Genomic DNA, 23,469 nt, shown 5'->3' with positions numbered 1-23,469 from the left:
TTATGAGAAAAAAAAAAACATACTATTAACATTCTAATGCAACATTTATAAATTACTCTTTTTTAACAATGATTTTTTATTTAAAAAAGAGTAATTGATAAATTTTACTCTTTTTTTTATCAAAAATAGTTTAAAAAATAATTAATCAATTATTCTTTTTTTTAACATTGATTTTAAGATTCCTAAAAAATGATGATTTTAGGGACCAAAATTAAATAATGAAAAATAAAAAAAATCATTACAAATTGGATATAACAAATATCATTAAGATCTTAGTTAAAAATTAAAAATATATGTTTTATAAAAAAAATATTGTAAACATATTTTTATCCTAATCCTAATTTTTTTATTAGTATCCTAACCATAATTTTTAATAAAAATAAATTATAGTAATACTTCCTTAATTTTATTCTAATTACACATTTATCATCTTTTTTTTTATGTTACCGAAAACTCCTTAATTTTTTGTTATTCAGTACACTAACACCCCCTGATTAATACCAACAGATCATGTACCTAGCACATGAAATTATTTTATTTCTTTTTTGTCTAAAATACCTTTTCTCTTCTTCGTGGACACTCATTAGGATCAGGGTTTGCAGAAAAAAAAAAAATTACAGCAAAAACAAATTTAAACCAAATTGCTGGATATAGCAGCTTTTATTTCTATCTCTCTGATGTTCATTAAATTCTCACTACAATTTACTAGCAAAAAGGACAGAGTACTAACGTCATCCCTAGCATCACAATCAAACGTCATCCTTAGCTTTGGATGGCAGTCAAGAAGTTATGACTTCTTCAATAATGCGTTCAATTAGAATGCATCAATCTAATAAAATATTAATATAAAACATTAAAACATATATATTATGCGAATTACAAAATTCAAATCTAATTTTTTAAAAATAAAAATAAGTTTGGAAAATATATCATTATAATAATTAAATACAAAACTAATGAATAATATCATATTTTATATGTATATATTTAAATAATTTTATGGTTATAATACATTTTACTAATCTTACACCAACATAATGGCACAATTTTATGTAGTTTACGTGGTTTTTATAAATTAGCATTAAATTTTTATTTCACTAATATATATTAACTTTTAATTCAAGTTTTATTATACAGATTATCGAGTGAGAGAGAAAAATCTTTTTTTTTAATGTAATTTTACATACTAATATCTTATGACTAATAATCTAGAAATGACCGTTTTTCTTATTTGTAAAATATAAAATTATTTTATTTTATAGAAGATTATTATCTGGTTTTACATCTTCCATATATGAGTAATTAGACTCGTAAAATAGGTGTATGGTAGGAGGGGAAAAAGGAAAAATATGGAGATAGAGAAAACTAAAGAAAGAAAGAGAAATGTATTATTAAATATATAATAAATAATATTATAATGAAGAAAATAGATTAAAAAAAAGATAAAAAATAATATAAAAAAAACTTAGTTTATGTTCAATATTTTTGCACATCAATCCTTCTTTTTCTAAGAATAAATTATCAAGTAGTCTAAAATCATTATTATAGTATTTATTAATCTTAACATAACACATAATTGGGTATTATGTTGGGTATGTTTAGATTAAAATTGGAAGAGCTAAAAAATAGTTTTCTCTCAAAGCAACAAATCTTTCTTTCTTATTTTATGCATTAAAAAATTTTATTTTAAGCATTCTCCAAGCTAATATATACCTATAGACACTGATTGAAAAGATAAACACTATCTAATAATTTCCTAACTTTTTGGTTCATTTGTTTCTCTTTCTCATTATTTCTTTCGTCGGCTGTATCCTTTTTCTTCTCTCTCGTCCTTAGTCCCTTCCAAAAGCCAAACCCACACCCACCTGCTATGCAAATCTAGACCAAAAGAAGCAAAGAAAAACCAGAGCTAGAAAAATGAATAACATCATTTGTGCTGAAAGTGAAAGTGAAATTAGTATCTCAGCCAAAAATAAAAGAATGATAATGAAAGAACTTGTTAAGGGTCAGGAATCTGCTACTCAACTCAAGGTTCTTCTTGAGAAGCCCTTTGGGAGTGAAGGGTCTCTCTCTTGTCAGGAACTCACGGCCAATGTCCTCAGATCTTTCACTCAAGCTATTTCTATCATAAACTCTTCTTCTGCAGATGAGGTGGCTCATCGGAGTCTCCTGAATTCCGGCCAAAATGGGTCGCCGGTGGCCGTTTCCGGCGAGAACAGATCCCAAAAGGGTCGGAGAGGTCGCTACAATAGAAGGTTATACTTATACATATCTTCTTTTTATATATATAGTTCGCACGACAAACCCTTCTTTGGTTCACGATTTGGGTTACTGAGAGTATTTCTTGATCTGGGATTTGTACGGAAGTACGGACATATGTAAACTGTCATTGTTTTACCTTGAGTGAACAAATTTTGTTGTATGAAAAGAAATTAGGAATTTTCAGATTGGATTTTTTTTCTCTTCTATGAAATATTTATTAATTTTATTGACAGGTTAATTTTATTTTTGTTGACAAATTTAGTTGATATTTTTCAACTAATTTTTATTTCATTCATGAGAAATCAAGTTGAAATTTTATTTAAAAAATTCAACTTTATTTCCACTCATGTCAATAACATATTGGTATATAATTAGAATGTCTAATTACCTTTTTCGTTTTTAATTATAATTGTTACAACTTTTTTTTTAGTACCTTGAAAACATATTATTTTCATCTTTATAATTATAATTTTTTAATTTTTTATTTTGAAGTCTAAAATTGTCTAACATTATTACATGTAAATCCTTTAAGATGACTGTAAGAATTAATAATTGTCAAAAAGTTTAGACAGATTCAATTTTGTACTTATTTTAAAACATCTGAATGCAAAGACTGTTAGATAAATTTAGACAGACAGTGAGGGCAAAAGGATTAAAAGTTTACAATTATAGGAATTAAAAAGTGATATTTTAAATTATAGGTAATAAAAAGAAATGCTGTTGTAGGAAGAACAGAGAGTAATTAAACCTATATAGAATTATGAAGCTAATATTCTTGTGTGTTGATTTTATTTAGTTGGGGTTCAGATTTCGCAGATTGCATTGTACAGATTTTTTTATTGGATAATATGTTACTTCTATATAATAATACCTGAAATGATGACATGCATATGGGGCATACTCTTGATTTGTTGTTCCAAGTGCAGGAAGAATGCACTTACATGGACCATACTCTCATGCACCACTGATGATAATCATGCATGGAGGAAGTATGGACAAAAGAGAATCCTGAATTCTGAATTTCCTAGGTATATATGTTAAATTATTGTTTTTCCTTTTCTTTTCATTTTTTTTTCCATGGAAAGATTATAATTTTGAGACAGTTTGCGTTACATGATAAAGTTGCAACCCATGTAATGTCTTCTTCTTTATTTGAGGTTTTATTTCCTATCTCCCAAGAAAAAGGAAATTGATGAAATAATAACTCATTTTAAAAATTTATGGATAAAAGGAAGAAAAAGACAAAATGAAAAATATGATAAATGATAAATGATATGATGAAAAATTAAAGAAAAAACTATATATCATTTAGAATCATTATGATCTCAACTAATATGCACATAACATATATTCAAGGTTATTAATTTTTTTCATAATTTGAAAAAATGGATTACTTATCATTTAGAAATTAGTCAGATCATAATTGAACTACTTAATATTTTCTGGAAATAAAGAGAAAAATTAAGGGGGGGAAAGGGATACAGATGAAATGGGAAAACAAAAATATATTACTCCAAAATACTGATCGACAAACAGTTCCTAGGTGAACGTTGAGAATACTATCAACAAAATAAAAGAAATTGATATACTCAAAATTGTTTAATAAATAAGCTTTTGTCTAACGAAAATTAATTCTCTTATAAATAAAACAATAAAAACAGTAACTTTATTCTATTTGGTCATCAAGTTCACTACATGCATGTATCGCACAATCTCATTGTACTAGTTAGTAATTAAATACCAAAATTTTAAAGATATCATTCCCCATGAGATTCTTTTTAGTAATTTTCTCTAATGTCTTTCTTTTTCTCCTTCTACCCTCTTTCACAAGATTGAAAATTATTCAATCTACTCACCTCACCAAGTGCCTTCAGCGGCCTTTTATGCATGAATCCAAATCATCATAAATAATCGATATTTTATAATATTTTTCTCTGTTAATTAAGTGTCATAATAGTATTTGCTCATATATAACAATGAAAAATGTTAAATGGACACCTCATGCTAATATACACCTAGAATTGAAAAAGAAAAAAAATTAAAAAAAGTTATAAATATAATAAATATTTGATATGATAAGAAGAAAGAGATAGACACATGTAAAAAATATCAATCAGGTATATGTCTAAAATACTTGGATATCCAAGTATCACTAGCTACTTTAATCATTCTGTATCGCATCTTTTCTTATGCCGTTACTCATCTATCTTAGCGTGTTTATTTGTTACTTTTACTCTTTTTTCTTATTTTCCTTGTAAAGCTTAACATCCACTATCGTTTTAGTTGGTTGGATACAAGTATGAGAAGACTTTAGTACGAAAACTTCTCTTTAAACAGCTTCATAGTTACTTTACAAATCTTCCTATTAATAAACTATAAGACGATGCTGACGATTTTAATATATAATTGATGATACAGGTACGTTTTCTAAATGAGCAAATAAATGTATGATGATTACTAATTAACCTATAATCTAGACTCATTGTTCACATTCTACCAAACCAATTTCCCTAAGAAGATTACTCATCTAACTAACGTCTTGTTAAAAATAATAATTTGTAGGAGTTACTTCAGGTGCAGTCACAAGTATGATCAAGGTTGCCGAGCAATCAAACAGGTGCAGGTGGATCAAGAGAATCCGAATATGTTGCAAACTACTTACATTGGAATTCACACATGCAATGGCACCCCTATGGCTACACATTCAGCCATAGGTTCTAGTTCTACTGAATGGGAATCATCATATCTTCTGAATTTTGATCATCATGACTCCAAGGTACCAAATGTACAAGATCACCACATTAGCTCACCAAACCTAACTATAAAACAAGAATTTCCCAAAGAAGACACCCATAGTGATGTTGCAGATCATAAGTACTCGGATCCTAACTTGTGGTCAGATCTAAAGGATTTTCAACCATTCAAGCCTACCATTATGCCCTTCAGGATGGAATCTGATAATAATAATAATAATAATACTAATGCAGATAATGTGTATTCTTCATGTACAGACTATCAACGTCTGAACATGAATTTTGAGATGGCATCTGTTCATTTTGACACTGACTTCCACTTTGACGAAAGTCACTTTGACGAAAGTCCGTTGCTTTAATACTTTGATTGGTTTCCCAAGCTTTGTTGTTGGTGTGGAGATTCTTGTCGTCTCATTATTCTCAATAACATGATAGTATACAATGTCATGAGAGAAAGAAATAAGGAAAATAAAAATTAAATTATCCCTGAAACAATATTGTTCTCTCCTTCTACCAATTAACTAATGTGATGAATGATGAATTTTACAAATTATAATGATATGTAACATTAATTTTGTTGTCGTATTCATTAGTTGTTGATGACATATAATATAGGGTAGGAAATTTGTCTAATTAATATTACTTTTAATGGAGTCTCTTTATCTAATTATATTTTTTTTATTTACAACTGGGGTCAATTTAACTCATGCAAATAACATGTTGGTATGATATGGCAATTATGAAATATTTATAATACACAAATAAATCAAAAAAGAAGTCAGAATATGTGTATCTTTTCGAAGGACCATTAATCCATGTCAACAATCTTGATTTAATTAGAGAATCTTGATTCTATGATTGTTACCCCAATTCAAAATTGGAAAATCTGTTCTCCTTTCCTTTCCTTTGACCAACAGGTCCTCGAACCAACCTTCCCGTTTTCTTGCAGGCTGCTTTTGAGTCCATTCTCTTTCTGCTGCATGCCAATAATCGTGTACGGATTACAAGCTAAAGCTTCCAATATCCAAAAAGCATTTCTCACTTTTGTTTTCTTCCTTTCAATTATTGTGGAGAAATGAAGTGTAAGCCATCTAAAATTAATTCTTATATTGGAGTGGACACAAACAGGATAAGCTCTTCTGCATAAAGTAGTTACCCAATGAGCAAGGCAACGTTATACTCATAAACTAGTTACCTAAGGAACAAGGCAAATATACCCCCGTATTCCTTCACTATTAGCTCGATCATACAAGAAATTAATGCATTAGTGACAAAAAAAATTGTTACTAATGACAATTTTCGTTATTAATGCATTGCACGAGTTTACTATCTTTTTTCTTCCTTGAGTCTATATAGAAGAACAGCATCTTAGATTGGTTGGTCATGGTGGGAAGTTCTGGTTACAGGTTTCATGCCAATTCACATGCTAAATTAATAAAAGGGAATTACTTACCAATTCGTATTGCACGAATACTGCATATATTGTGTGATCACCTATGATTTTCGTTAATTATCAAATCCTTTTTATCTATTAAATTGAAAACAATTTGCCAATTATATTAAAACATCTGTTTCGTTAAAATTTTCTGAAGTCTTTCGTACCATTTAGCTCTACTCTGTGTGAAGATATAAAAGGTTTTGTTTTGGTACCATTTAGCGCTACTCTGTGAAGATATAAAAGGTTTTGTTAAGAAGAACAAGTTTATTGGTAAGCTTCTATGTTGGTTGTCTTTTTAAAGGAAAAATTTACTATTAGAGGAGCCCATTCGTTTTCCGTTTAAACATATGTTCTAGTCATGAAAATTTGCGTTGTTTTAAAGAATTTAATTTATTATTCAATCATTATATGATTAATTTGTTGGTTTTTATGTTAAATATTTTAAAAATAAGACTTCTTATGATAATGTTTAATTAGTTGCCCAAGGAAACAACTTTATGCTAACAGTATACAAAATTAAAAACTTTTTTAAAAATAATTTTTTGTTTAATTTTATTACTTTAGTCGAACCACGTGCTTTGATTTTAGACGAGCATGAAAAATTCAACTTTATGATTAAATGAAAAGAAAAAAAATAAAAACATTCGAATAGATATTGAAATGAAAAAGAAAGAAACATCATATTTCTAAACATCAAAAACATTTTATTTTATTATTTTAGTCGTTGAAAAATATAAATCGCGTGCTTTAGTTTTAAGACGAGGAATGGAAAATTCAACTTTATGATTAAGTGTAAAAGAAAAAATAAATAAAATTCAAATAGATATTGAAATGAAAAAAAAAATCGTATTTCTAAACATTAAAAACATATTCAAGAACAAATATGAACTTGGGTGGAAACATAGACCTGGTCTTCGGTCTATTCATGGTACTTGGAATTTCAACTGTTTTTTTTTTATAAAAAAAAAAAAACTTTTGGTCTAGAGGAACCCTCTTGACCCATTGACACCGTTCCTTTCTTTGGACACGTTTGATGAATTTTCAAGGTTTGAAGCATTGACCCAAGTAACCAAGTTGGTACTTGTATTCTTCGCAAAGAGATTTTGAACGTACAATAAGCAGTTAAGCCTTCTCTTAATCACAAACTATGATGAGTTTATTTGTGGTAAAAAAAATTATGATAAGTGTATTGAGTTTTGTAATAATTACCTTAAGAATCATACCGTATAAAAACTTTTATTGGTATTTTGTTGATAATACATATTTATTAGACTCGACATAAGAAAAAATATGATACATTAATATTGTAAAGTGTTTTCATGATAAATTGTTTGAAGGTTCTTGAGCCTTAATTTTTATCTCATTTTATCTTGTTTTCATCTTATTGTGTAAATAGTTAAGCAAAGAAGTTGAAATCATAAAAAAAGGGACCAAAAGAGCGAAGTAAAGAATCAATTATGAGTGCCTTCAAAGAGCACAACTCATGTTGCTTGTAGCACGACCCGTGTTAAACCTACAACTCATGCTATTTCAAAATGGTCATGTTGAATTTCAACAAAGAATCCCCTCCAACGTCACTCATACGAGGACGGTCATGCTACTGATAGCATGGTCAGTGCTGTTCCATGAGAAAACATTAGCATCAACGTCATTAATTCTTAAGAATGGCCATGTTACCCTTAGCATGGCCTTTGTTGACCTTCGTGCTGCAATTCTAATTATCCTTAGTATAAATAGAAGATAGGAGATGTTTTAGAGGATCTTTTACATTATTTCGAACAACAAAGGGTTTTTGATCGTGTGAGGAACGATTGGGGTCATAATTTATAAGGATTATCGATCTCTTTCATTCTACATGCTATTTTGTATGTTGTTTGGTTGTGTTATGATCATGGATGGCTAAATCCTTAGGACTCGGATTATGATGTACTTGTATGGCCTATACCCATGTACTCTGATTCTATATTTTAATTGAGTTATATGATATTATTCAATTAATCCTATCATTTTATCATCTTAACTTTTATGTTGGAACTGATCACTTTGATTGATAGTTGATTATGTGTTAGTGACCATCTACTCATAATTCACTAATCTGTAGAATGATTGATAAGGTTTGTAAAACTTGCATGATCAAATTAGTGGCATGAATTCTCTTTTTGCAAACCTCTCTATAATTCATCATTAATCCTAAATTAAATTCCAAATGATCAAATCGAGGTTTAATTTAGGGGAAAGAGTATATTCAAACCTTAATCATAGGTTGACAATTAATTTAAGAGGCAATTGGTGATTAATTGTTTAATTTTGGGTTCTTAGTTATGATTAAGATTATGGGGAAATTGATGCATGTGAATTCATAATCTAAGCTTATCTTATCTTTATTCACACATTTCTTTATCAAAAATTGTTTGCTTAGCTTAAGATAAACAAAAAAAAAAAACAAATTAGTTAGTTTATGCAAATTGATTTATTTTAGGGTACCATATTCAAACTTTCAAGTTCATGATATTAGTGCATGGTGTTTTTACATTATCTTCTAATTACAAATTATCATGCATGATAAATAAATTTGTTAATTTTGATAATGACTATCTTAATAGACAATTAATCACCAATTGCCTCTTAAATTAATTGTCAACCTATGATTAAGGTTTGAATATACTCTTTCCTCGTATACAAGCTAAGAGGCTCTATATTTTGATAATTTGTGTATTTATGCGAACTTATGGTTGTCAACAACAACTTATTTATGTGTGAATCATAACACTAGAGTGAATGAATTATTGTGGTGTGTGAAGTTCGTATCTAAGTCTAGAGCTTGTCTATAAATATAGAGCCTCTTAGCTTGTATACGAGGAAATCAAGAACTAAGTCTCCCATATAACAGTATTTTTTTATTTTAAAAGTTTCGTCTATTTGAAAGTCTGAGTCGTGGTGTTCATATTACAGACTCTACTACAAAGATGCTAAATATGAATTGCTGTTGTTTCCATGAAGGTCCTGTTCTCAACTTGTGAAATAAATTTGTGCTTGTCATTACGAGATTCTCATCACAAGTTCTTTAAAAAATTCCATCTTTGTAACACATACCAATCTCATCTCAATCATAGAAACCGTTTTCTACAAAATATTTTAATTGGAAAAGATTGTTATTACTTATTACTGCAAGTGCTATAATTTTAAGAGTCGGTCATTGTCAATCAGATTATTCAACGAAGTCTATCCACAACATTTTGAATAATCATTGTAACAAAATAGAGTGCATAGAATTCAAAAAAGAGAGAAGTTTCCTTTATCATTGGCATGTGAAAAGCAAAAATGGATTAACAACCCTCTTTATCACACTCTTAATACATTCTCTATTATTCATTAAAATTTATTAAAAGCTGCCAAATCTAGAACTCATTAAATAAAAAATGAGACCCAAAAAAAAATTCTAATAAATTCAGTCAATAATATAACAAATAATATTTTCCTCAAAAAAATATATAACAAATAAGTTTAAAAAAATGTGTTGAAGTATGAGGCTACCAATAAGATATTCTACCGGTCGGAGAAATTATTGAATTACCGAATCTTATGCATGTATCGCTCATAATATAGATAAAATACAAGTACATATGCTTTTGCTACATACAAAGTTTAAATTAGACAATGGCTTCACGAAAAGTCAAGACAAAATCACCAACTCTGGCAACGATTTTGTAACCTCTTAGTTCTCTATATTAACCAAAACATTCATATTAAAGAGTATCTTAAGCTCCTTAGTTCTCATATAAACCAAAACATTCATATTAAAGAGCACAGATGCCAAGTAGTTGCACAAACAAATCACATTCATTAGAATGATGCACATTTGTGGTTCCAAATAAAGAAGTATATATTGAGGTGAGATTATGCCTTGTCTAGAAACTACACATTTTTCAAATTCTAGTAACTGTATGGGGCAACCCCAACTATATAAAATTTTACTCACCAAGACTTAATGGTGAAAAGAATTGAGTACTCGAATGTCTTACAAGCAGCAGTTAAAAAGCAGCTGGTAGATAAGGGATGTGCAATTGTGCAGGGAGGTTTCATACTTCTTCAACCTATAATGAGAGATTGTCATCAATCAAATTCGTAAACTCAATATAAAACCAACATAGTTCTTCTGAAAGGAGGGTCAGAATAACCTGAGGGAGGCTCATTAACTCAAAAACAGCTTTCTTAGGGGTAAGTTCATTGTCGATAATACGAGCAACTGCTGTCAAGACCGGCAACTTTACATTATATTTCTGTGCCAAAGCAATCACAGCTCCAGCAGTGGAAACACCTTCTGCTACCTGCACAGAGTAGGTATACACACGTCAGTAACTCTGCCACTTGCGAGAATTTCAGGAATGACCAGGCGCACTTGGAAAGTTTATAGATACCTGATTCATTGAACTAAGTATGTTCTCAAGCTTCTCGCCTGATCCAAGTCGCACACCAACTGTTCTGTTTCTTGAAAGATTCACAAAACATGTAAGCATTATGTCTCCTGTTCCTGACAGTCCTGTTATTGTAGTTGGCTTTGCTCCCATCTTCAAAAGATAATTGGGGGAAGAGAAACAAGATAGGCAGAATTCACTTTATATGTTAAATGGAGCCACTAACGGAAAGTGAATGTGCATGTGTACACCAATAGAGGGTGTCTACTATTATGTATTAAGGTGAAATAAATATATACAACATCATCAAAACCAAGACCTCCAACCATTGAAATAGCTATAAAGCATCAGAACACTATTCTTCATTTTGTGCTAATCATTATATGTAGTATATTCTATGCCTTCTGCAAATTAGATGTTGCATACAGCATTGCACCTACAGTTAGTCAGATTGTTGTTGATAGTAGACAGCAATTCAAGAGGTAACCAATTTAGTCCTCAATGGAATGATTGATTACATACAGAAAAAGGAAGGGGACAGTTTCTAGCATTTGCAAAAAATTCTACGAATTGATTTAATAGAAGTCAATTACCTTTGTTGCAAGCCACCGTATCTCTGAACACCCTTGCGAGACAAGAGCAGCCATTGAGTTGTTACCAAGATTCATACCTTCTACCATCCCAGCTGCTATTGCAAGCACGTTCTTGAGTGCACCTGCTATTTCAACTCCTGTAACATCACTGGAGTTATCAGAGATTACAAGCTGAACGTCTGCATCAATATCTGTACATATTCAACATACCATACATTAAGCAGAAACAGAAGCAGAAGCTGGGGCATAATAAAAATAGGTGAGAATGAGTAAGCTAACAAGAAAGACATACTAGTTCAGAAGGGTGAATTGAAATCCAGACAGAAATGAAAGCAAATCATTTACATATGAAATTCAATTTCATGTATGAATCCACTGATGGTCATCTACCTTGATGTGCTGATTCTTAAATGACTTGAAGCGAGTAGTTGCTGAACGGTATTTGCCAATTTTTTGTCTTTTGATGCCACCACCATTGCTGTTATTAGAAAATGGAACCAAAAGATAAAATTGACTAACTTTCCACATAGATATATTTAAAGGAACAAAAACCACATGCGCGAGTAGCAACATCATTGTCACCTGTGGGTAACTTATCCATCAACTCCAGAGCAAAAGAAGGCCCCGATAGTGCAACAAAAGGCTGGCGAGGATTTCGTAGTGCTTGAGGAATAATTTGAGCCATCATCCTCAATGTATTCAGCTCTAGGCCTTTACTGAGAGATATGAATGGCAAGCCTGGATCAACATACTCAGCAACACTCTCAAGAAATGATGCACTGAACTGCAATAGCAGAAACAAATACTCAGCAACATACTCAGTCACATCTTTCACAAATGTCAGATGTCAGGATTCATCATATGTATTTTATTTGACCGCTAAGATTCAAACTTAATGAAGCATCAATTATTACCACCACTACTACTATTGCAGGCTTACAGCTTACTGCCTTTCTAGAATAAACTTCTCCCATAAACACTTATAAAAGAAGAAAATAAGAAGGTAAAATGCGTTAAACTTCTCCCATAAGTTAAAATCAACTTATGCAGTCTAACTTTTATAAAAGTTCTTTCATCTAGCTCCAAAAACCGAGAGACATAAGTTGATTTTAACTTATCAAACAAGCTTGATTCATTTTTTTTCTCATCTATAGGCACTTATAGATAAAGTTTATTCAAACAGAGCCAAAATAGTTGCTTTTAACTTATGAAAGAAGTTTGATTCATTTTGTTTCTTATTTTCTTCTATAAATATTTACAGAGAAATTTATTCAAATAAGACCTACTTACTACTAATAATAATAATACAGAATGATTAAAGTAAAAAATAAACAACAAACTCAAATGACCTGAACAGGCACTGCATGGAGGCAGTAATCCGCACCAAGCAAAGCAGATTTTGCATCAGTCGTTGCAACTACGTTTTCCGGCAGCCTGTGATCCGGGAAGTAGTTACTGCCAAACAGAAAACACAAAACAGTCACCTAAAACAGATTGCGACGACGAAATTAGATGATCACAACCCACAAGTTAACCTGTAATTGTGCAGATTATGAGCACAGACAAAATGGTTACCAATTCCTATGCTTCTCATTGATAGACAAGCAAACTTGAGGGTCCCGAAGCAGCATGTTCACCTCTAACTCAGCCTTCCTGTTTGCCACATGTGCAGCCATTGCCGTCCCAAACGACCCTCCTCCAAGCACAACCACCTTTCCTCAACCAAAAAAAAAAAAATAACAATCTCAGTAGTGTACCTCACAACACACACAAAAAAAGAAACCAACCAAACACTATCACATTGTATCAAGATTCATAAAACACCATATCACATTACCAAGATTCAAATTTTCTTTATTTTTTAATTTAATTATAATCATAACGACTCCAGCTGATAGTGTCTCCAACACGATTGTTTCCTCTTCTTTTTTTTTGTTTCCCACATGTCTCCTTCTTCAGAGACAATTCTGTTCCTTCCGCTAGACTCAACCGCCATTGGTGAACAGGATTGTTTCCAAAAACACACATATACGTGAAACCAAAAATGTGTGTTGGATATTTTCAAACGTGTGTGTGATATTTTATTTTTTATTTGATTAGAATTATTATAATTTGAAATAAAGTGTGACCTTTTTTGTGCGTTGGAGGACGTCGGTGTTGGCCTTGGAGCGCCAAGACCTGGACCAGCGCACGATCTTCTCCCAGGCGACCCGAACGATTCTCCGGCGATCTCGGTTCGGGTCAGAGTCGGGCTCGATGCTCGGGTTCGGGTCTTGAGGGGGAGAAGGAGAAGCATGTGCGGCACAAGAATGAGAGTGGGTACTGCGAAGGGTGAGAGAGATGGGTTTTGAGGGGAAAGTGTGAAACTTGGAGGGAGGGAGATTAGTGTGGTGAGGCTTTGAAGAAAAAAATGGGGTTGCGAATGGCGCTTCTAACACTGCCGCCATTGTTAAAAACTTGAGAAGATGACAGAGAGAGAGAGAGAGATTTGGGTGTCTTTGTGTAAGAAAAAATGCCACGCTTTATTTTATCCCTTCCGAATTCCCACAGGATGGGATCAAATGAAATACAATAAAAACAAACTATTCTATTTATAAAAATTCTTTGAAAAAATGAAAATTAGAGAACTGAGAATGTCCTAAGTTATTTACTTTTATTACCTTATTTATCTATCAAACACAAAGGTTTTTATACCCCTTCTTCACCAACTCAATACTATGTCCAAACCTATGCCTAAATCACTAAAAATGTGCATCAAGGAGAGAAATAATATACAAAAAAATTTGTATACTTTATTTCATGAAACTTACTCCTTTTATATTTTATTTTAATTAAAAAAATCTATTTTTCTATTTTAAATCAAATATATTCTAAAATTTTCCTGACCACAAATAAGTTATAAGTATTTTTTACACTTAACCTTCCTAGACTTTACAATTGAGTGTTCTTTAACTTGTTTTTCCAAGCAAAATACTAGGTATTCTTCACACCACAAAGCCTTCTTAGGCTTTCACCCCTTTTGACTTAGAAAAGGTATGGCTAAGGTTCACATACTACTTCATCTTTCAAAGGAGTAAACAAGTTATAATTCAAGCCTTTTCACTCATATTTATACTTAGAAAGAGATAAGATAACATTTATTATACTTAGATTAAGTTCCTTCAAGTACTCTAGTATTGTTAGACTGTCTTTCAAAAATAGTTGTTGAAGAACATTGTAATTATCATCTTTTATCTTCTTTAGAGAAAGAAAGTGAATGTTAGAGCATTAAATGTTATTTACTAACTTGTCATATTGATAAAATAACTTGATTATCTTTTCTTGTACCCAAGGGCGGACCCACTTGTATATATTTGAGGATGGATAAATGCACTACATTTTAATAAAGTTACTTATATTTGTGTCAAAATTTTATGTTCTACACCCCCTAATTTTATATGTTTGCACTCCCTTGCTTATTTTTTATGTGAAGATAAATAAATGTATACCCCTTATTTTAATATTTATACCTCTTATTTTTATGTGGTTGAACCCATTATTTTTTCTCACTTTTCTTATATTTTCTTATTATTTTATTTAAATATTGATTTGAAAGTCTATTTTTATCTTTTCTCCAATAAAGTCAATAGTTTTTTGTTGCTTATCTCATATGTGTCATTCAACGTTTTCAACTGTTACTATTGGAATTGTTAGAGAAACTATTTATATAAAACACTTTACTATGGATATCACTATTTTCACCAATACTTAGATAATTCTCTTAAGATGAAAACCATAATTGTTTGTTCAACAAAAAAGAACTTAAAATTGAAAATGAATTTTATGTCTGAATCTTAAACATTTATTTGTTAATAGAATCACTATTGAAAATTAAATTCTTAGAAATATAAAATATTTTCAAAAACTTATTTATAATTTTCATGATTAACACATGCTCGGGGGGACTAAGTTGCCATAACTTCCGATTTTAAGAACAAATCTTAGGAAGAATTGCATGTTATTAAGAAATGGTAGGATGACAACTTCAAGAAATAGTCAAAGAAATCATCATAAAAACAACAACAACAACAACAACAACAACAACAACAACAATAATAATAATAATAATAATAATAATAATAATAATACAAGCAGTTCTAACAATAATAACAATCATGAACAAAATCAAACAATTCCATCTATTAGGATAAACAATGAAGTTATCCTGGTTGTGAGTCAGCTAAACAATGATGTTATTAATGCAATGGGTGAAGAAGTGATGTGTTCACAAGTTCAGACATTTGTTGTCGAAGTCACTTTGCCACAAAGCAATATAATAGCAACTACCAATACTTCACCATTTTCGACTATAAGACCATGGGTATGCCACCTTTGTTGAATAATATGAATATTGTACAAGTGAATATGCCTATTCCTCAAAGTCAACATGTTATTCCACCTATTATGGTCAGTAGGAGAAAAAATAGCCATTTGGAACTTTGGGGCAGTAGTCATAATTATAATGTTGGACAACTAAGAAATATGGGCATTCCTATTGAAGATAGGATAACAGGTGATGATAGTATGATTTTGACTGGAGTTTCTAATGAAACTTTGACAATATTTAGACAACAAATTGATTATAGTAATCATGAAATGATTAATACTTTAACCAATCATATTGCATCGATTCTGAATCCTATGTTGAAAACTACCAATGAAAGTTATCAACAAATGAATCAAATTTTGACTCGAATTGGAGATGTCTTGGCTAATTCTAGAAATTAGTCTACCAATAGATCAATAATACGTGAAATTTCAATAAATGAACAACTAGTCAAGAATAATCAAAATGATCTAGGAAATCCTCAGACAAGATAAGCAAATGAAGGAAGACAATTAGTTGTTCTAAATCCTTTATTAGTCAATAGAAACCAAAATGTTGATGAAGTTTTGCTCAATGTGTAATGAAATCAATTACTTAAGGGGAAAACATCCATAATGTTAGGCTGAGCCATGATGTTCTTCAAAACCCATAAATTGATCAAATGATAAAATAAGTCTTGAATAGACATGGCTTCCTCAACCTTATTTTGTTTATATTTTTCTTGATTATGTGTTACAATTTTAGTTACCAAGGGGTTATATAATCCCAAAATTCTTGAAATTTGTAGGAGAATTAGGGGAATCTATTGTAGAACATGTAACTCGATACCAAATTGAATGTGATGATTTGACCATAGATGAATTCCTTAAGATGAAATATTTTCCTAGTTCTTTGACAAAAAGTGCATTCACTAGGTTCACTACTTTTCCCTCAAATTCGATTTATACTTGGGATCCACTCGAAAGAATGTTTCATGAACATTTCTTTAGAGAAGAAACTTGAATTAGTTTGATCGATTTGACCACTTGAAAATATTTAATAGTGAATCGATTGAGGATTATCTAAATAGATTCAAGCATATGAAAATTAGATGTTATACACAAATTCCTGAACATAAATTGGTTAGAATGGCTATTGCAGGCCTAGAATTTTTTATTTGTAAGAAGTTAGTGAATCAACAAATTAGGGATATGGCACAATTGATAAAAAAAGTAAGAAGGATTGAACAAATAAAATATGAGAAAGAAAGGAACAAGAAATTTGACAAAGATAGGAAGGAAAAGGTTGCATATGTAGAAACATATAATGATTATGATAATTTTGTAAATTTCCAAGATGTAGATTTTGATAATGGGAAAATGATATATATTTTGCATAATTACAACTAGGTCTTCCTTACATTTGTCAAATGTTAAAACCAAAGGAAAAGCATAAATTTACAAATTCAAAATATAGTTTTGACATCACTAAGGCTGATAAGATTTTTGATGTATTGTCGAAAGATAAATAAACTGCACTTAGTGATTATCATAAAATTCCTCCATTTGAGCAATGAAAGGAAAAATATGTTGCAAAATTCACAATGTCTATGGAAATTGAACTAATAGTTGTTTACATTTCGGAGATATGATTCAAAAAGCTATTGATGAAGGAAGACTAAAGTTTGAAGAGAAACCAATGTAGGTGGACACTGACCCTTGCCAAGTCCAAGCCAATTATGCTGAAAATGTCTAGATTCTGATGGTAAGGGCTTCGATTAGAATGTTCAAAGTTGAAATAACTTTGTCTGAAGATGAAGTTAATCAAGAACTAGAAGATTTTGAGAAGGGGGAAGAATTTGTTTTCCCACCTACGAGAGATGCTTTGTTGGATTTTTTGAGAAAGAAGTAACAGGTTAAAAAGAAGGTGATGATCTGCCCGCGATACAACATTTTGTTCAATAAGTCTACAGCAAAAGCTTTTGAAGCTTCTGAAATTTGCAAGAATCATCAAAATATTTAGGAAGTGGATGCTAAAGGAAAGGGAAAGTAAAACATCAACATGATTGTAAGTCAAGTCCAAAAGCCATAAAATATCTCACAAAGGAGGACCTATGTCTCATATGTTGGGGTCCCTTCGAATAGGTAGATTCGACAAGGAAATCATGTTCATGTTCTTGCTGGCAAACATTTGAGGTGAATGGTTTGATGCCTCAAAGAAATGGAACTATTGAGGGTTCCCATAAAGGGTAATATAAATATCAAAAACCACAATGGGTGAATAGAAACATGTCAAAAACCTAATGGAGGAAACATCAAAGGTTGAGGAAGAATGCAATTTTAGAGCAACAAAATAATAGTGGTACAAATCCATCTATTTTCATGAGGATCACTGAAAGTCCACCCCTTGTTTTTGGAAAGAGTGAACTAACAAATGTAGGTGAAGAGAATGAAGTGATTACTAATTTCTTTGAGTCAAGGTTTGAAGATTCAATTGAAGCAATCAGTGGAATTATTTCAATTCTACCTGCTATGTTCGCTAAAGAATATCAAGCTCGTCATGTGATAAGGGATTATGCAGGGAAGAATGTTTCGAAAACCCTTCTTTAAGTCCAAAGGTTGTTTGGGTGACTCAGGTGTCTTGTTTCATTCCTTATCACAATGTTGTTGTTTTCAACCCACCAATAGATGAGATGAAATCTCATATGAAGCCTTTCAATTTGACCGCCATGGTAGAAGGCACGATTATTAACAAAATCTTAGTGAATGGTGGAGTAGCTATCAACATTTTGTTGAAATGTATGCTAAGGAGGTTTGGCAAGACTATTAATGATCTTATTCTTCATAATATTGTTGTTTTTTATTTTTGTGGAAAGACATTTGTTTCAAATGGAGTCACCTATTTAGATGTATTTGTTGGAATTCGAAGGAGACTTATTGTGTTTGTGATGGTGTCTTCTCAAGCAAGCTTTAACATGCTGCTTGGAAGAGAGTGGATTCAAGGAATGATGTTCCTCTGACGGTGCATTAGAAAATCTTTTTTTGTAATAAAGATGGTAAGTTGGAAGTGGTTGAGGTAGATCAGACTTCTTACGGATTTTATGCTTCTTTTGTTGATGAAAGTAATCAGACATTGGTAGTTATTGTAACCTTTGAAATTGAAGATTCGTATTATGTGAATAAGAAGACTGGTGAAAAAAAATATGAGTTCTTTAGCATATTCGAGCTTTATGGCTTAAATGTTGGCCTATATGGCTGATAGTTTGAAAGAAATGGCTATTGTGATCGTATATAAAAAAGGGTTGCCTAATAAGGCCATTAAAGAAAATTTGAATGATGAAAGGAGTAGCATGAGGCTTGAAATAGAAAACAATGATAAGATGGTAGAAGATGATTTTGAACAAAATGGTGAGAGGTCAAAATTAGGTTGTATATATGATAATTCACCTTTAGATTTTGAAAAACCATTGTCCCCTAATCTCAAAAAAATGGAGGCATGAAATCCATTGGAAGAAATTAATTTAAGGGCTAAAGAAAATCAAAAGTCCACTTATATTAGTAAATTGTTAGAATCAAGGCTTTGAGAAAAAAAAATGTTTCTTTGCTACAGGAGTTCAAGAATTGCTTTGTATAGGATTATGATGAATTGCTTGGAATCAATAATGATCTAGTGTAATATAGGCTACCCATTTTCAAAGGAAGGAAACCTGTTAAGCAAGCACCAAGAAGATTTGCTCCTAATGTCATGGATGCCATCAAAGCAAAAATCGAAAGATAGTTAGATGCTAAGTTTATTTGAACAACCAGGTATGTTGAATGGATTTCTAACATAGTCCTAGTAATTTAAAAGAATGGAAAAATGTGTGTTTGCATGGACTTTAGGAATTTAAATTCAACCACTCCTGAAGATGAATATCCTATTTTAGTTTCTAATATGTTAGTAAATTCAACGACAAGAAATGAAATTTTGAGTCTATTAGATGGATATTTCGAGTATAATCAAATATATATTTTTGAAAAAGACATATTGAAAATAGTTTTTCAATGCTTAAGGGCATTAGGAACTTATGAATAGACAATCATGTCGTTGGATTTGGAAAATGGTGGTGTAACTTATCAAAGAGTTATGAATTTAATTTTGCTTGATTTGATTGGAAAAATTATGCAAGTATATATTGATGATGTAGTTGTAAAATCTAAATCGAAAAACAATCATCTTCAGCACTTGAGGTTGTCATTCGAAAGAATGAGAAAATATGGACTGAGAATGAATCATTTGAAATGTGTTTTTGGTGTGTTTGTAGGTGAATTGTTGGGTTTTGTGATCCATCAAAAGGAAATTGAAATAGATAAAATTAAGACAAAGGTCATTTTCGATACTTTCCCTCCAAAGAATAAAAATTAACTTCAATCATTACTGGGAAAGGTGAATTTTCTTATAAGGTTCATTTCTAATTTGTTAGAAAAAACTAAGGTGTTTTTTAATTGCTAAGATTAAAGAATGAGGTTGATTTTCAATGGGAACAAGAACAACAAGATACTTTCGATGACATCAAGAAATATCTTGCAAATCCATCTGTTCTAGTGCTTTCTTTGGAGGGAAGAAATCTCAATTTGTATATTTCAGCATCAAATTCAACCATTGGAAGCATACTAGTGCAAGAAGATCAAAATGGCATAAAATGTGCAATTTATGAACTTAGTCGAATTCTGAGTGTTACTAAAATTAGATATAGTCATATTGAAAAGTTACGTCTTTGCTTGTATTTCTCTTGTTCTAAACTTAAGTATTACATAAGGTCTTTTGATGTTCAAGTCTTATCACATAATAATGTTTTAAAATTTATGCTATATAAATCTATACTACATAATAGAATAAGAAAATGGGTTCTTGCATTGACGAAATTTTATTTAAACTTTGTACCATTAAAAGCTATTAAGGGTCAAATTATGGTAGATTTTTTAGTCGATCATACCCATGTCGAAATTTTAGAATGCTATGTAGGAGTAAAACCTTGGGCATTATATTTTGATGGATCAAAACATCTAGATGGTTTTGGAATAGGTATTGTTATAATATCTCCAAATAATATACCTTTAAGAATCTAATTCGAAATTAGACCTACATGTTCAAATAAAGAAACAAAGTATGAAACATTGATAGTTGATTTAAAAACTCTAATAGATTTAGGTGCAAAACAAGCTTTGATAAAGGAAGATTCAAAATTAGTGATTAATCAATTAAATCGAAAATATAAATGTATAAAAAAAATTACTAAGGTATTTTTCTCGAGAAACTTGATTGTTAAGTAAATTTGATGATGTTGAACTTGAGCACGTATATCTAGAGGAGAATAAAGAACCAAATGACTTAACACAAATTGCTACTGGTTATAAATTAAATGAAGGAAATTTTGAATCTTTGATTACTATAAAAGAAAACTTACTAGAAGAATTTGAAGTTTTGACTACATTAACATCTCCTGATTGACAAAAAACATTGGTTGATTATCTTTAGAATCCTAATCCACAAGTAGATCTAAAGACAAAATATAAAGTTGTGAATTATGTGACTTTGGAAGATGAGTTATATAAAAGGGGTGTTGATAGAGTGTTATTGAAATGTTTGGGAGAATCAAAACTCAAAAGCCTATATAGCTTTAGTAGAAACACATGAAGGACTTTATGGTTCTCACCAAGCTAGCGAAAAAAATGAAATGGATGTTATTTCAACAAGGATATTATTGGCCAACCATTTTGAAAAATTATATAAATTATGCTAATTCTTGCAAGGATTATCAAAAACATGATCTTATTCAACAAGTGCTAGCAAGTGAATTGCATTTTGTAACGAAACCTTGGCCTTTTTGAAGATGGGCTTTAGATTTGATAGGACAAATACACCTATCTTCATGAAAAGGGAAAATATATATTTTAGTTGCAATAGACTTTTTTACGAAATGGGTGAAAGCTATTCCTTTTAAGGATGTAGATAAAGGTGATGTAATGAATTTTATTGAACAAAATATCATATTTTGATTTGGCATTTCAGAAACACTTACTACGGATCAGGGGTTGCGTTTATTGGGAGAAAAGTGGTTCAATATGCTAGCTCTTGAAATATAAAATTGTTAACTTCTACTCCTTATTGTGCAAAAGCTAGCGGTCAAGTTGAATATATCAATAAAATCTTGATAAGTTTGATTAAAAAGCATGTTGATCAAAATTCTAGAAGTTGGCATGAAACTTTAAATCAAATTTCTTGGGCTTATCGAAATTCACCCAAGGGGACAACGGAGGTTACTCTTTTTAAATGAGTATATGGACATGAAATACTGATGTCCATTGAAATTAATTTGAATTCAAATTGATTCAAAGATAGTGTGAAATTCTTGTCCAAGATTATTTAAATATGACATATGATGAATTGAATTTATCAGATTAAGAAAAATTCATTGCCTTAGAAAATATTATTCATCAAAAAGAAAAAGTTGTTAAGCATTATAAGAAAAAGGTTAAGAGAAAATCCTTTTGAGTTGGAAATCTAGTTTGGAAAGTAATATTACCAATGGATAAAAAATCTAAGGTCTATGGTAAAAAAACCAATTGAAGGGGTTTGCAATTGTTTGGCCAATTTCCCTACTTGAGTCACCATGCTTTTAATCGTGGCTTTGGTGTTTTTGTGGTTGGTGATGACCACTCCTGTGAGTTTGGTCAAGGCTTCTTCCAACTTTGTGGTGTGGTCCCATAAATTTGGTCTTTGTTGTGGTTTGTTGTCTTCCGCTTAGTTGTAGTTTCCATGCATGTTTTTGAAACCTTTTTGCTGGAAGTTATTGTATGGTTGTTGTTGTCGTCTCATGCAGTTAACCTCTTTGATTAGTACCTCGGTACATTTTGATATTTGATGGCCTCCTCAACATTCTTCATACATGAATTCTTGTTGGGGTTTCTTCGAGATGACACTTTGGAGTTGTTGTAGGATTTGTTGGATTGCCTTAGTCATTGCTTCTATTTGCACCTAAATCTTTTGTTTAAGAGCTAAAAGGTTATCTTGAGCATTAAGTTCATACATACCTTTTGGGATTTGACTGATTTGTTTCTATGGTTCTCTTACTAGTTGTCAAATCTTCAATTATGGTCTTCACTTGAGAGGTGGATTTATTGAGGTAGTTTCCTTCGACCGATGCATTGATCATCCTCCTACAATCGTTGGTGATTCCTTTCATGAACATTGAAATTTGCATGAATTTGTTGTATCCATGACAAGGGAAACTCCTTAGGAGGACTTTGCATCTCTCCTATGCATCAAATAGCGATTTGTTAGGAGCTTGTTTGAAGTTGATGATGCACTCCTCGATAACTTCAACACTAGACTCAAAGAAGAAGTGATTGGGGAATTTGTCTTTGACTTCCTCCCATGTGGTTAGTGAATGATGTGGTGCAAGTTAAGCCAATCGATTGCACTTTCCCCTAAAGAGAAGGGAAAGAATAAGAGTTTAATATGTTCATCGTTAATAGTTGGTAGCCTCATCGATACGCATAATTGTAGAAATCTTGCTCATATAAGTATCACTAACTCGACATACATTTAACACACACAAATATCGAGTCCAAGAAACATCATAATACACTACTCGGCCTACTTAAGCCTTAAGTCTAGAATT

At 31.0% G+C, this 23,469-nt stretch overlaps 2 protein-coding genes across 2 annotated transcripts; one reads left to right on the top strand and one right to left on the bottom strand.

Moving 5' to 3' along the window:
- Positions 1-1,754: 1,754 nt before the first annotated feature.
- LOC114384591 (WRKY DNA-binding transcription factor 70-like) lies at positions 1,755-5,507 on the top strand. Its single transcript, XM_028344298.1, has 3 exons — positions 1,755-2,255; positions 3,189-3,290; positions 4,825-5,507. The coding sequence occupies exons 1-3, from the start codon at positions 1,918-1,920 to the stop codon at positions 5,372-5,374; spliced, it is 990 nt and encodes a 329-aa protein (XP_028200099.1). The 5' UTR covers positions 1,755-1,917; the 3' UTR covers positions 5,375-5,507.
- A 4,720-nt stretch (positions 5,508-10,227) lies between these two features.
- Positions 10,228-13,995, bottom strand: LOC114383714 (glycerol-3-phosphate dehydrogenase [NAD(+)] 2, chloroplastic-like). Its single transcript, XM_028343440.1, has 9 exons — positions 13,591-13,995; positions 13,037-13,173; positions 12,811-12,916; positions 12,044-12,245; positions 11,852-11,939; positions 11,462-11,609; positions 10,872-11,021; positions 10,632-10,781; positions 10,228-10,547 (listed from the first exon to the last, which is right to left on the bottom strand). Exons 1-9 carry the CDS (start codon positions 13,906-13,908, stop codon positions 10,533-10,535), a joined length of 1,314 nt encoding a protein of 437 aa, XP_028199241.1. The 5' UTR covers positions 13,909-13,995; the 3' UTR covers positions 10,228-10,532.
- Between the last annotated feature and the right edge of the window lie 9,474 nt (positions 13,996-23,469).

The sequence above is a fragment of the Glycine soja genome, chromosome 14, assembly GCF_004193775.1.
Source record: "Glycine soja cultivar W05 chromosome 14, ASM419377v2, whole genome shotgun sequence".
NCBI lineage: Eukaryota > Viridiplantae > Streptophyta > Magnoliopsida > Fabales > Fabaceae > Glycine > Glycine soja.
This window is presented reverse-complemented; position numbering and strand designations above follow the sequence as displayed.

What these genes read in the sequence shown, in the direction of transcription:
- LOC114384591 (XM_028344298.1), top strand. Translation starts at nt 1,918, where the DNA reads ATGAATAACATCATTTGTGCTGAAAGTGAAAGTGAAATTAGTATCTCA. An exon ending in AGAGGTCGCTACAATAGAAG is followed by an intron (nt 2,256 to 3,188) that starts GTTATACTTATA and finishes TTCCAAGTGCAG; the next exon opens with GAAGAATGCACTTACATGGA. An exon ending in CTGAATTCTGAATTTCCTAG is followed by an intron (nt 3,291 to 4,824) that starts GTATATATGTTA and finishes AATAATTTGTAG; the next exon opens with GAGTTACTTCAGGTGCAGTC.
- LOC114383714 (XM_028343440.1), bottom strand. Translation starts at nt 13,908, where the DNA reads ATGGCGGCAGTGTTAGAAGCGCCATTCGCAACCCCATTTTTTTCTTCA. An exon ending in GATGGATAAGTTACCCACAG is followed by an intron (nt 11,940 to 12,043) that starts GTGACAATGATG and finishes TTCTAATAACAG; the next exon opens with CAATGGTGGTGGCATCAAAA. An exon ending in TACGGTGGCTTGCAACAAAG is followed by an intron (nt 11,022 to 11,461) that starts GTAATTGACTTC and finishes TATCTTTTGAAG; the next exon opens with ATGGGAGCAAAGCCAACTAC.